Source organism: Protomyctophum parallelum (assembly GCF_964188405.1).
Source record: "Protomyctophum parallelum genome assembly, chromosome: 21".
NCBI classification, from domain to species: domain Eukaryota; kingdom Metazoa; phylum Chordata; class Actinopteri; order Myctophiformes; family Myctophidae; genus Protomyctophum; species Protomyctophum parallelum.
This window is the reverse complement of record NC_139713.1, coordinates 34,791,002-34,806,114: the sequence shown is the minus strand read 5'-3', so window position 1 is coordinate 34,806,114 and position 15,113 is coordinate 34,791,002. Positions and strand designations below refer to the sequence as shown.

Genomic DNA, 15,113 nt, shown 5'->3' with positions numbered 1-15,113 from the left:
TGTAGAATCGACCTCAGGTCATGGGTTAAGTAGAAAAGAAGAGAAGAGTACCTTTTCCGCCTGCCGTGGCGCTCGGCGCGTTGTTATTGTGGGGTCGTCGTCTGAGCTCTTGTCCTGCTGCTGGGAGTAGCTGGTCAGGAACAGCAGGTCACCTGAGCTCCCGTCCTGCTGCTGGGAGTAGCTGGTCAGGAACAGCAGGTCATGGAAGTACTTCCACTGCGACACGAAGACCTCGTCGGACGGCGACGCCCGGCCGCCGCCGCAGGCACTCACCATTTTGTATTGCCGCTGGAATGTGGTGCGGAGGTTCTTGAACTTGCTCTTGATGTCCTCCGCTGTGCACATGGATTAAAAAAGCAAAAATAAAATCTCACGGCTGAAAATGTCTGTATAGCTGGTTTTAGATTTTTGGCATGCCGTTAGGTACAGTACGGGCATAAGGTTTTCAAAAACCATCGCAAACGAGCAATGAATCCAATATTGGTAATATATGGTTGAAACCCCAAATAATTTATAGAATCTACAAGCTCACAATGCGCCACACTGCGACACGTTGTGAGCTTGTAGATCAGCTATTTTCAGCATGCAACCAAGTGTAAAGCAGGCATTACGACGACGCACGCAATCAAGGCCCGCCAAAATACATTTTAGTCAACCAAATAAACTGTAGATATAGTTGACTAAAACTAGACTAAAGGTAAAACATTTCAGATGACTAAAATATGACTAATACTTAAGATAATTGTATTTAATTTTATGTACCAATTGGTTTTATCCCATTCTGAACGGGCACCCATTTTGGTGTCGGCATCATGTTATGCTTTAGCTATTGAAAAATAGCAGATCTACAAGCTCATATCGCGCCACCGAGTGGCGCGATACGAGCTTGTAGGTCTGCTATTTTTGAAAATTCGAAGAACGACTGACATTTTTTAGAATCTGATCTCAGGTCAGAATGGGTTAATCAGACCAGTGTGTGTCCAGTGCAAACCTCGTATGAATCTGATCTCAGGTCAGAATGGGTTATACATGTACTGTACATTGTTGTTTGTATGTCTGGCCTCGTGGGGAAGGATGGTGGGTGGATGGAGATGGTTGGGGAGGGGGTGGAAGGGAGTTATGGTTGAAAACAAAGGGTTGTTTCTGAATACATAAATAAAAATAAAAACATTACACTCGTGTGAAGTGAGGGGCGCCCTTATCATCATACATCAGCCAATCAAATAATCACATTCCGTGCTACAAACACGTGCTCAAACACACCCTACACACAAAGCTGTGCATAGGAGGGGCTAGCGCCCCTCAAATATAAACACTGTTGGGGACAGACAGGCCATTCATTCCTTACCTGTGAAGGACGCGGGTGGAAGGTGTGCAGACAGGATGACCCTCAGGTGTTCCAGAGTCTTACATCTGAGCTGACGGTTCTTGTAGCCCTCCGACTTGTGGTTCCACAGACAGGTGTGTTCTGGGAAAACGACACATTCATAGGATAGGATATAGTAGCTTTAGTGTTGATTTCGTCGAGATATTTGACTTTTGAGGCCATCAGGCTGAGGCTCTGAGCCACTCTGACGAGAAATGTGTGTTGACTACCTTCGAAAACGAAATGGAAACTAAATGAGAAAACTAAGCTATGATGACTAAAACTAAGACCAGATATATTCCTGACTTTTACTTGTAAGCTTGCAGCATTGACACAGTAAAACATGCAAGTACTTTTTCCCCACCACTGTGTATTATGCATGTGCAACTGATGGTCTGACCAAAAACATAAAACTAGGTGTGTTGCGCCTCCATTGTTGAGAGCATAACATGAAACCAAATGGACCCTAATGGGTCCAAATTCGGTTACTTACACTCTCAAGAGTTAAATTATTGTTAAACATCTGCATTACTTAATTTACAAGAAGCCTACACAATTATAGAATGTATTATAATTGTTGTTTTGATCGTTTGCCTGTTATCTCTCCTAATGGTACCAACATCAATACAGCATGGAATTGTGGACAAAATCTTATCCAACGACAAATATTGGGTCTGAGAGGCTGAATGTAATTGAATGGTGGTCCGTGGCTCAAATGCCAATTGAATAGTGGGCCTTAAGGTTAAAAACCACTGCTTTAAAAACAAACAGCGCTGTCCATGGTTCTGAATTCCATAGAGTCCGCAAACATCTGTCACTTCAAGTGTGAAAAAAAGAAGGGGAAAAAAGGACACACTTAATAGGCTAGTTAGTATATAGCTAGATTTCAGTGTGACTTAAGTGGCGGATTGTAACACCATAGGCCTACTTACAGAATGATTTTCCTCAACAGGGATTATAATAGGCTACAAAAAAAGGTTTTTATTTTGAAACCCTCACCCGGATGTTCAACAATCCTAGCACTGTGGTTCCCTTGACATTGGTCAGAAGAACCGTTCTGTGATCTATAAAGTAATTTTTTGCCAACATCGCCACAAAAACATGCATATATGATGATATTTAGATTTTCCGGTGTTCTAAACAACATATGTACCATGACCTGAATGGCTTCCTTCTTTTCCCGAAGCCCATTCAGTCGGGCCCAAGTTTGATTTCCTTTAATATCGGTGGTTGCTCATTATTATTACGCCATTGCCCGTTGCTGGTGATGACTGTCGTAAGCAAGGAAGCAATTGTTGCAGCAAATGATGCGGCATTTCACGGCGTGTCAGGAGTAGTTATATTTAACCGAGGGGGGTGAAATGGTGTATTAATAGTTTGACTTACTCGAGTAATACGCTATCAGTGCCCTCTCTTTTTCTTCTGTCCAGTATCTCTCTGAAGCAACGCTGCAACGGGCGACCTCCTCCATTGTTGCTGTGTTTTTTTGTTCCCCCCCTCCACCCGCGTCACCAGGGTTTGCAGAAAGTCGAAGAATTGCTCTGATCCGGTCTAGAGCCCGCCTACTGCATGCGATAGTTTCCACACATACACAATAGATGCATGCAGTGTTTCCGTATCCGCTTTCTAGACCCAGACCGGATCAGCAATCTGCAAGTGAATTGGACGCCCCGGACCGATTATGTGCAGAAGTCAAGATCCCATAGTCTGGAAGAAGGGAGGGACCGCCCTGGGATTGGTTGGTTCATTGTCTGGCAACCTTGATGTTGAAACCTTGCTGTTGGAAATGGAAATGGGACAACTCCGAAATTAAAGATTTGGTTAGAATTGAACTGTATAAATGGAGCATTTGGTTACATTTTGTACACTTAATGTGTACACAAATTAACAACACTAGGAATTTTACTGTGTATATAAATACAACATTGTCCAAAATGGTGAGTGTCCTACAAATCTCGTGCTCACTATAAAACCTTGAACCTGAAGGTGCTGGATATTTAATTAATATTTAATTGTGGTATACATATTATAAACACATTGTTGTTTTAAAGTCATTCATATGTGTGTTTATTATTATTATTATTACCCTTATTATTATTACTATTATTATTATTATTATTATTATTATTATTATTATTATTATTATTATTATTATTATTATGTAGCCTAAGACAATGCATGATATGCATCAGACCCTCTGTTGTCTCTGCTATCTGTTTCTTCACCAGCAGTAAGTAGCACCAGTAGTAGGTAGCTCAGGGGTAGAGTAGTCGGATGGCCAACCGCAAGGTTCCCAGTTTGAACCCGGGCTTCCCCAGAGTTACTGTCGAAGTGTCCTTGAGCAAGACTCTGAACCCCTAATTGCTCCTGATGTGCAGGTTGGTGCCTTGCATGGTTTCCTCTGCTCTGCCATCGGTGTGTGAGGGTGAATGTAATGCACAGTCAATGGCGCTATATTATATAAAAATGCCCCATTTAGCCTAGTAGGCCTAAACCAAATCACCCAGGTTCCCGAGGCTAGCAGCCTAATGTAAATTAAGCCCAATCAACTTCGGACTAGTGTATTCATTTATTTTATTTTATTTATTATCAATATGAACAGCTCGCTCATATTTCCAGTCGACATGACAGAGGTGTTATTTACACTTACAGTTCAATTCAGAAAACCCATCATCCAATCCATGTACAATTGTTTACAATTTTAGTCATTTGTATAACTACTTAGTTCTTAGACAATATTATGTTGTTTACCATGTTATCACAACATCCATAAACGATGGGTGTTGACCACATTAATGACTACCAAAATACAGTACATGTTGAACATGCCCTCTCCACTACTACAGTAAAAATCCTGTTAATTTACCCCTGAGAGTGCACAAATAGGACCAAATGGACCCTTTGCTGTTCCATTTGTACACTCTCTGTTAAATGAACACTGAGAATTCTACTGTGTAATGTTCAAACCGGAATAACACATTGGCACACAAAATAAAATAATCACTGGTTCTCAATTCTGGTCCTGGGTACCCAGAATACTGCAGGTGAATGCAATGAACGGCCGGCAGAATAGAAGTTGCCCTAATCTTGATCCCCCATAGGACCAATGCTGAGAACCAGTTAACAGCTGGTGGAATATAGTAGACCTAATACTAGCCCCATATGTGCCCTCTCCCTACGCTCATTCTGTAGCTACAGAATGAGCGTAGGGAGAGGGCACATACAGTATGGGGCTAACCGGAGCTCCACACACACAGCATTTCCGATAGTCAGTCATGTAAAAGTATTATCCTGTGATTACCTTAAATTGTGTAAAACTAGGCTACTTCAAATATTGGTACCATTTAGAACAAGTACCATTATTCACAAGCCATTATACACAACAGCCCAAAATTTGATTTAATTCCATTCAATTTAAACTCAGTCCTACTTCTTATGGATTAGAAATGACAATCTTTGTCATCTACTACGGTATTTGCTCCAAATGACTGCCCAATTTCTAGCAGGCACATTGGGTATCATCATGACCACATAATAATTATCATGTCATCCTTTTTTTATATATACTGTATATAACACACCACATCCATATGTTGATCATAAATAACGCAATACCAAACTAGACACAATCGTATCCATTTTAGGAGTGAGCAGAATGGCTCTGCGAGCAACCCTCTACTTATTCTACTACATCTTCTTAACTACCATAAATCAATAAACATTTATAACATGGCCACAGTGGGAAACAAAAATCAATGTGTTTGTATGCAATGAAACTAATGTTACATAGAGGGCTGTGCATTTCCTTTCTGTGTAGGGCCAACAAGATCATCAGCTGCTCCTAAATAATTCGGCAGTCAAGGAGACATGTCTGGAGTCAAGTGTTTCATACATAAATACATATTATATTACAATAGTATGCAGACACATAACCATACACATTATCATCACATAAATAATTCTCTCTCTCTCTCTCTCTCTCTCTGTCTCTCTCTGACAGGCTTAATTGGTACAAAGGTTCGGCAAAGCTCTGTGACACAAATCTCATAAAAATACAAACACTAAGAATCTTTTGATATACTCTTTCCACATATGGACAATGATTTATTTTTAAACATTTGTAATCTCGTTTTTCTGCCCTGTGTGTGTGTGGGTGTGTCACCTCAGAACCATTTGATTCAGGCTGATGCACCGTGCATGGCAATTGAGTTGATGTTGAGGCAAAACAAAGTGCGTGGGTACGAGCATAGTCTCACGTAACCAGACAACTATTCCGCAATCTCAGTCTGGAACTACACCTCCCGAAATCCGAGTAATTTTTCATTCAAATAGTGTCTCCACTTCTGCTTTATCGCTTAATCATGATAGAGCTTCCGTTGCTCCAGACTGTATGACAGAAGCATTCGAAAATTGCGAGAGGCAACAGTCTGGCAACGCGAGACTAGTATGAGTATTATTCCTGCTCCCTTTCTCTCTAGTCTGTCATCTCATAAATCTGGAACAGACACTAACACACACACACACACACACACACACTGAACCCTTCCCATCGCTTAACCATTCAAACCCTAGCGTTACTATTCTGCCACGAACATTCAGTGAAAATAGCACTACTACTACTTATAGATCGGCTATTTCTTTGCAAAGATATTTCATGTAGAAGTTGATACTAGCGGACCTAGTATAGAGCCCTTGGGGTATTAGGGTTCAAGTGTAATCCTCATGACAGATATTGATGGGAATAAATATCATTGAAATCCTTACAACTGTGCCGCAAATGAAGCGAATGAAGCCTCTCGCTTAAGTTCACGAGCCACTGCACAGAGAATGGAATCCCTGTCCCCAGCAGCCATAAAATCCTGATTTGTAATTTTGTGGTCCCCAGATGACAGTGAAGTGACACTTTAACTCTTTGCGAGACGTTGTGAACTTGCAAAAGGAAAAACACTACAGTCAACAAAAAGCACCCTAGTAGGATAAATCTTAAAGCCTGAATGGACATGACATGGACATGATTCCGCATACTGAGTACTTTTATGTTTGGTAATAATACTTTAGTACTCTTTTACTCAAGTAAAAATGTGAATGTAGGACTTTTAGTTGTAACAGAGCATTTCTGCATTGTGGTATTGCTATTTCTTTCTTTCTTCTTTTTTTTCTTAGGTACAATACAGCAGTATTGTGTATACTCAAAGAGAGTAGAAATTCAGGTCTTAAAAAATACAAAAACAAAGCAAAAACAAATATATAAACACATCTTCTGGTAATATTTTAGAGAATTGCTTCATTTGTACAGAAAAGTGTATAAATAAAATACAGAATCAATACAGTATACACATGATACGATTCAAGGTAAAACACATCCTTTCCTGTTTTACTAAAACAGAAGCTTCAAAGTGTGCAACATTCTTGTATGTGTATGACGCGTACGTGTGTATGTTTGCAGGGACAGGAAGGAAATCAAATTTCCTCCTCTATCTCTTCACAGTAAAAAGTGTTCATGTATCCGTTTGCAACTCTGCAAAGTGTGCAAGTGGAAACTTATGGGCGCACGTGTCATTTGTACGCTCATTTGTACGAGTTAAATTAACTTTATCTTTTCTGGAGATATGGGCATAACGCACGCAACACTCACGTAAGCCATGAAAAAGGACACATTTATGGCCCTGGTCAGACTCTTTGTTAATCAAAGAGTCAAATGAGGGCGTTGGTCTCGCTGTTTTGCAAAGCGATCGAAGCCTCAAATTGACGTGTCTCTCTGTTAGTCACAAGGTGGTCATTGGTAGCGTGCTGCAGTCCTGTCCTCTTCTCCTTCTGAACGAAAGAATGCTGTGCATTATTGTTTGCCATGTTTTGGTCCCTCCCGTTGGTCAAAGAAATGTTATATTCCCCCACCTGTATCTCACTAGGGTTGGCTTCCCTCCGTGCTATCCAAGCAACAGTGGTAGTTCCTCCCACGGGACGAAGAATTCCTATTTCTTCCTCCGACCTTCAGCTAATCTGATGTTGGCCTTTTCCCCGCTTTCCTGTTCAAAACCAGCCCACTGGCACGAGAACATTGGCCCTTTTTTTTTTACAGTATGTGTCTGTCAGTCAAACTGTACTATCGTGTAGCAATGGCTCAAAGTCCTCGTCGCTTGCGGAGGGCGGAGACTCTTCGTCGCTTCCCGGAAGGGGCGTGTTGACGTGGACGCCGGCCAATGACGACATGGAGTCTTTGCCGTCCGAGTGGGGCTTGTCGTGGGGCGGCGAGGTCGGCGGCGGCGAGGGCTTCTCGGGGATGAAGAGAGCCACCAGGAAGGCGACGCAAACAATGCAGGCGCCCAATAGGAAGGGAGGACCCGGGATGAGAGCTCTCTATGGAGAGGGAGAAGGAAAAAGAAACTGTGAGATGCAAAATGCAAGAGGGGTGTGGGTGGGGGGATCTTTAACTCTTGAGGTGAAGAAGAGCTTTAATTGCATTCAATTAATGAAATTATGAGGTACACTTATTTTAAATTATATAATCATATTAGACAATATTAAAATAATTAACTATAAATCGAATTATTAACCAAATAAATAATCCTATACTAGTATATACCTATACCTATAAATAATCCAAAATGAACGCAATAGCATCGCAATAGACGATTATTCCTGACGAACGTGTCTAACTGAAGTCCTAACGTGTGCTTATAAATGTGCCCATAGCGTGTGATGCTGTCGTTACCTCTGTAGGACTGTCTATGGGAATGGGGTCCACTATGTATTCTCCTTGTATCGGGTCGACGTCCGTGTTGAGGTCGACGTTGAACAGGAAGAAGATAAATCCGTAGAGAGCCGGTCCCAAACCGTTGCACAGTCCTCTAATGCCAGTTATCATCCCCTGGACAAGACCTGGGTGCAAAACACATGCACGCACACAACGCTTACAGGGTAGTAAAAATGGTAATAATAGTAGTAGCAGTAGTAATTATAGTAGTAGTAGTAGTAGTAGTAGTAGTAGCAGTAGCAGTGGTGGAAAGTAACTAAGAACATGTACTCAAGTACGGTACTTTCAATTTACAATTTAGGCATTTAGTAGACTTACAGTACAGTAAGCAAGAACAACACATGGTAATACGTCAAATACATAAAACAAATTGTCATCAAGAAGGAACCTAAGAACAGTAGAATATCTGTACAATGAAACTACTGTGTTGTAGGGTCCGATCAGACTTTTAAGATATGGGGGTGCCATACCTTTGGTTGCTTTGAATGCCAGCATCAGAGTTTTGTACTCTGTGCAGGCAGCAACCGGGAGCCAATGGTGGGAGCGGAGAAGAAATTTGGCTGGTTGAAGACAAAGAGCTGCAGCATTCTGGATTGGAGAGGCTTAAGTGCACATGCCGGTAATCCAGGAAGGAGAGAGAATAGTCAAGCTTTGATGACTGGATAAAGGAGCTGGGCTGACTCCTAGTCCTGGGTGAGGAAGGGTCTAATCCTTCGAATGTTATAGAGTGTAAACCTACAGGATCGAGTGACCGCTGCAATGTGTGCTTTAAGTACAATCAAATTAAGTGCAATTTCCCTCACCTTGCTTATCGGAGTCAGCGGAGCGAGACACCAAGGCAGAGACGGCTGGGAAGGTTATGGAAGACATGGCTGCTACCGCTCCTGCTGCCCACATCATCCTGTAACACACACACACACACACACACACACACACACACACACACACACACACACACACACACACAGTGTTGATTTTGACAGCACATTTGACATTTTAGTCACATGGAATGTTTTAGTGTCAGTCTAGTTTTAGTTGATTAAATATCATAAGATTTTAGTCGACTAAATCTACAGTTGATTTACACGCAGGATGTCACTACACACCTACTGTGTTTGCAGACCTACAGTAAAAGGAACACTCGATCACAGGTGCCTGTTATCATCACCACCACAGCAGCAAACTGGGAGCACCAGAGATGATGAATCACATGCACTGTAACTGCATGGAGCCCAGAAACTACAGCAGCCATTCTCTCCTCTGCCACTAGGGGGAAGTGGCCTCAAGGACATGCCTGAGCAGTGAGTACCACTGCTCACAGTGGGATTTTGCCACACGGACATACAAACAAGCGGACAATACTATTACCATAAACCAAGCCCCCATAGCATTTTTTCGATTTGGGCACCAGTAACAAAACATGTTACTGAACAAACACTGTATAGCAACGATTACTATCAGAATACAGTGCAATATATCAAAGGACATGAACTAAGTTGAAAGAGTGAATAGGAAAAACAATTTAAAGGTCTGGTGATTTCAATTCAATCTTTATTGCAGACTCAGGGGAATCCATATCACAGTACAAAAAGTACAAAATAAATAAACAATAATAATATAGAAAGAAATATAAAATAAAAAGATTTCCACCATGTTCAGTTTCGAACATACAACACACACACACACACACACACACACACACACACACACACACACACACACACACACACACACACACACACACACACACACACACACACACACACACACACACACACACACACACACACACACACACACAAATAAAAAAATAAAAGACTCACCATGGTTCTGATCCAAAGCCATACCAGAAAAGTTGTAGAATCTGGAAGCCCAGACCCAAGAGAACTGTGTTCTTATTACCAATAGTCCTCATCAGCAGAGTTAGAACTAGAGTCTGGAGAGAGAGAGAGAGAGAGAGAGAGAGAGAGAGAGAGAGAGAGAGAGAGAGAGAGAGAGAGAGAGAGAGAGAGATGGACAGGGAGGGAGATTATTATAATAATACAAGCATTTAAACTTTTAAAGGAAGCCAGTGGTTATGAAAGCCAATTCAGAGATTTCAAATTTGCCTGAGATAGGTAGTTCGACACCTTAAAAGGGACACTTGAAAGTGAACATTTTTAACTCAAATATTTGCTTCTGGGGGTTCCTGAAACTAAATATTTTCAGATGTAGGTCAGCAGTCAAATACATATCCTTGACATGAAATAGTTTGAGCACCACTGACATAGAAACATTTATGTTGTTGAAAACTGTCAGGATTTACAAGACATTTGTAGAATCTGGTGTCAGATCTTAATGGATTGAAGTGGTTCATTCCTACCTGTGCTACAATGCTCAAGATGCCCACCACACCAATGAACACAGCGATGGTTGTGGGGGAGAAGTTAAGGACCTGGAGATACGGGAAGAAAGATATTGTTCACACTACATTTTCAAAAAATATGTGATATCTGCTGCTGAACATAAATACACGTGCTGATTTTGGGCTTTGTTTTGGTTCGGTTATTTTAGATATATTTTTTGGGTAAATCCCCGGGTTAAGAGATGTACCAGGCGTGTCAGGTGTACGTACTGGTAGCCCACAACAACAACCCACGCCATGCCTGTCTGTCTGTTTTCTTTGCTTTTTTAGAGAGACATCTCTAGGTTATGATGACCGCCAAGAAACTCATCTACCACGAACAAACAAATACAGGGGTCTTCAACAGGGGGTCTGGGACCCCCTAGCACTCGCATGACTGAAGTAAGGCCAGTAAAAGTTTAATCTGTGTGTTTTGGTAGTACAATTTTTGTAGTAGTTGGGGGGGGGGTCCCTGCTTCATGTCTCTGTCAGCTAAGGGGTCCTTGGCCTGAAACACGTTGCAAGACCCCTGCACTAGTGTAGGCTACTTTCTACTTTTGGTAACTTTAAGTACCAATACTTTTATTACAATATTTCGTCAACTAAAACTATGACAAAAAATGTCCACCGGCTACCTTTTTCCACTGACAAAAACTAAATGGAAACTAAGCTACGATGACTAAAACTAAGACTAAACTTGTTGACAATTTTGTTAACAAATAAACAAGAATCTGATGGAGGGACTAGTAGAGAAGAAGTCGTTTTATGTTTGGTTGCACACGAAAGTGTAAAATCAGCCATTTCGTCACCATCAAGGCCCCCCAAAATATTTATTTAGTCGACTAAAACTAGACTAACACAATCAATTCAGGTGATTAAAATGTGACTAAAACTAAAATCAAAATTAGCTACCAAAATCAACAAATAATAGTTTTACCTGTCTCAGGTAGAGGAAGAAGCTGGAGTATTGTCCGGCTTCAGGCAGGTACGACAGGAACACCGTGATACAGATGAGCAGGACCGTCTTGTCCTGGCCCACCTTCCTCAGAGCCTGCAAGGTGGTGTAAAGCAGTGGTTTTCAACCCTTGTCATGTCAAGGCCCATTATCTATTCTGCATTTTTTGAGCCACGGACCACCCTTTGATAGCCTCTCACTGCTCTCAGACCCAAAACAATATCATTTTGTTATTGTTGCATAAGATTTAGATGACATATGAATCATCCAGTCAATCCATTACTTGATTCAAAATACATTTTTGTCAACAAAATCAACTGTAGAATAGTCGACTAAAACTAGACTAAAACTGGCCTGGGCCATGGCTCAATGGTCCAGGCACCTTGGCTGGTAATCCAGTCTGGCAGTGTGCCACGGGTTCGACTCCCGATCCCAATGGCCTTTACTGCATGTCTTCCCCCCATCTCTCTCCCCATTTCCTGTCATCCATCCATCCATTCACCCATCCACCCACCCATTCAAGGTGGTCAGTAGGCCTCATACTCACAATGAAAGGGTCAGCCTGCTCCCAGGATATGGGTGCTCCCCAGGTGTTGAGCCTCATCTTTTCGGGCAGCGACTCCGGCACGAACAGCAGGATGAAACAGATGTCCGCCAGCGCTATCAGAGTGGCCACCAGCACCACCAGGTTGTCCCCGTAACACGCCGACAGATAGGCCCCTATCGAGGGACTGGTCACAAGGCTGGCCGCAAAGGTAGCCGACACCTGGAACAGAGAGAGAGAGAGAGTAAGAGAGACAGAAAGAAAGTGTGAGTGAGTGAATTATTTTATTTTATTTGACACAATGTCTTCTAAATCCTGACAGTTTTCTGAAAAACCTATGTTTCTATGTCAGTGGTTCTCAAACAATTTCATGTCAAGGACCCCCAGAATTGTATGTAATTGGCAGCCGATCCCCATCTGAAAACATGTTGTTTCAGGGACCCCCAAGAAGCAAATATTTGAGTTAAAAACGTTCGCTGTGAAAGAATATTCAAAGAATTGCACACATTTTCACAAATTTAAAAAAAAAGCAGATATACAGGCTTGTAGATTTGCTATTTTTCAACAGCAAAAGTATAAATTAATGGCTAAAAGTGGTTAAAAGCTAAAGTGACACAGATGCGGTCCTTAATGGGTTAAGCGCACTAGATGTGACTCTGCAGAACCAGCGTAGGTGTTTGGTATCAAACTATACAATTGGAAGCCTTGGAACAATGTTGTTGGTGTGAGGTTGCTTGCTTAATTTATTCTAATTTAACAGTGAAATGCTCAGAATATAATTCCCCAAAAGATCGCCGCTTCACGCCGTTTTTAATATAAATCTATTACTGTTCACGGTTCACGCACTGTTGTACTTGCTCATAAGACTCGAAAACAATCGGAAATGAAAATTCTGCTGGCTTATGCTGTACAAGAAAACATAAGGTTAGCGATCAGTCCTTACCAGACCATACGCGGTACTCCGCTCTGTCTCATCCGTCACGTCGGCTACATAGGCAAAGATGACGGAGAAGGTGACGGAAAATACTCCTGACATGGCGATCATGGCAAAATACCACCTGAAAGAGAGACAAAGACACAAAATGAATATGAATATACACAAAAAGATTACAGGCCTTACACAGGGAGATGAAACGCAAGCATTCAGGCCCTCTGCCATATCTTGCATTGGTTGCCATGGTTAAGCCTATTCAACTTCAAACTCCAAATTAGACTCATTGTAAAACATGTCCCTGCTTCTGGTGACTGATATTGTCCTAATGAATGGGGAGACATTAATAAATGATAATGCATGTACTTCATGGATTTCATGGACATGCAGGACTCCTTGATGCATCCTTGAAAAAACATAATGAAATAATTTATTGAACATAATTAATAATTACTAGGACAAAATCCAGTGATGTAAAGTAACTATACATTTACAGTTCTGAGGCACTTTTACTTTTACTTTACTTAGGCCTAGTTATTAGTTACTTTGCAGATGTGGATTAATATTACTAAAACTTGAAAACTTGAAATGGGACATTCTGCATAATCAGTGCTTTCTACTTTTGGGAGTTTAAGTAGCCTACATTTTAATACCAATACTTTAGTACTTTCACTCAATTCAAATTTGAATTCCGGACTTTTACTGTAACATTACTGAGTACCTTTACATTGCAATATTGATACTTTTACTTAAAGTGCAAGACTACTTTGGTAGAGGTTTGGGTTGTGTAGTTACCTTGCCATGATGTATCTCCAAATGTAGACAAGAAATCCAAAATAATTGCTTCAGTGATTCAAACTATGCAAACTATGCTCCTCATAGACTTACATTAAATAAACAATAAACAATACATTGTACACTGAAACAGCTCTCAAAGTCACTCTTTTAGTACGTAAACAAACACAAACAATGGTGATTTAGACAATATAGAACATCACCAAACCCAGTACTGTTTTTTTTTCTTTTATAAAAATGTTAACTTCCTGTTGACTTTACTATTTGAAGGTTCAAACAGATCCTGCAAGATCCAATTCTCGTTTTGTTCCTAATAGAAATCACACCAGTGTGAAGTGAAGGGCGCTCTTATTATCATACTGTACATCATCATACATCATCTCATCGTCCTCACTTTTGTCTTTTTGTGTTTACACACTTTTGTCTTCGATGATTGTGTTTACACAGACCCTCAAAGCTGGACATAAGAGGGGCTGGCGTCCCTCAAAAATGGCAAAATCTGGCCCTGTTTGGTGTTTTTCCCTCAATACCGTCGCTCTCTAAACCAGAGAGGGATGTTTTGGCCTTTGTCACTTTGTTAGCGAGGAGACTAATTCTGACCAACTGGAAATCGCCCACTTCCCCTTCTCACACTCATTGGGTTAGGGACACCTTGTACTGTGTAAAACTGGAGAAGATTAGACACTCCTTGAATGGTTCTTCCGATAGGTTTGGGAGGATATGGGGTCCATTCTTTCAATTCATTCAGAATTTGAATCCGTCTCTGCTTGGGGATGAGTGAGGTCTGCTGGACTTTTGTTTTAAAAGTAGCTTATACTGTGATTGGATTGTATGGATTGTATTGTATTGGATTATGGATGTATCATGTACCTATGTTTATTTTTATTTTTATATATATATATATATATATATATATATATATATAGGATGTTGTGTACTGTTGTTTTGTCTGTTTTTGTCCGCCTTTTATTTTTCAACTTTTACTGATCATGTATTTAAGGTTTGTTTGTCTTGTTTTCTGTTGTCCTTTTTCTTTGGGGTGAAAATTCAATGTGTCTAATCTTTTATGTCATACTTGTGGGGTTTATTTAAGAGAAGCTGTTAATGTTAATTATTATTTTTCAAACTCTATTTCAATAATGCTTCTGTGAAAAAAACCAATAAACAAAGTTATAAGAAATAAAAAGAATGGCAAAATCTACAGGATTTATACGCGTCTGAGACTCACCAGGGGCTGAGCCTCATTAGAGGTATCGGGGCACAGGTGAAGAAGACGGTGACCAATAGGAATGAGCGTCTGCCCCACACGTCAGACAACGCACCAATCAGGGGAGCCGACATGAATGACAGGAGACCCTGGATGGGAAGAGATGAAGCGTGGCTTA

General features: G+C 41.0%; 2 protein-coding genes across 3 annotated transcripts in view; both read right to left on the bottom strand.

Annotated features, from left to right (window-relative positions):
* Positions 1-18: 18 nt before the first annotated feature.
* Positions 19-2,839, bottom strand: LOC310878960 (uncharacterized protein; the record flags this gene model as incomplete). The annotated part of the gene is made up of 3 exons (XM_083793376.1): positions 2,753-2,839; positions 1,349-1,468; positions 19-335 (listed from the first exon to the last, which is right to left on the bottom strand). The coding sequence occupies exons 1-3, from the start codon at positions 2,835-2,837 to the stop codon at positions 19-21; spliced, it is 522 nt and encodes a 173-aa protein (XP_083649502.1). The 5' UTR covers positions 2,838-2,839.
* A 3,436-nt stretch (positions 2,840-6,275) lies between these two features.
* Positions 6,276-15,113, bottom strand: part of mfsd14ba (major facilitator superfamily domain containing 14Ba) — a 26,622-nt gene continuing 17,784 nt past the window's right edge. For both annotated transcript variants that reach the window (XM_083794060.1, XM_083794059.1), the window contains exons 4-12: positions 14,957-15,084; positions 12,946-13,060; positions 12,006-12,224; positions 11,441-11,554; positions 10,483-10,554; positions 9,944-10,056; positions 8,924-9,021; positions 8,079-8,245; positions 6,276-7,723 (exon numbers count right to left, since the gene is read on the bottom strand). In XM_083794060.1, the coding sequence (XP_083650186.1) occupies positions 7,460-7,723; positions 8,079-8,245; positions 8,924-9,021; positions 9,944-10,056; positions 10,483-10,554; positions 11,441-11,554; positions 12,006-12,224; positions 12,946-13,060; positions 14,957-15,084 (1,290 nt within the window). In that variant the 3' untranslated portion in view covers positions 6,276-7,459. The remainder of the gene's footprint in view (positions 7,724-8,078; positions 8,246-8,923; positions 9,022-9,943; positions 10,057-10,482; positions 10,555-11,440; positions 11,555-12,005; positions 12,225-12,945; positions 13,061-14,956; positions 15,085-15,113) is intronic.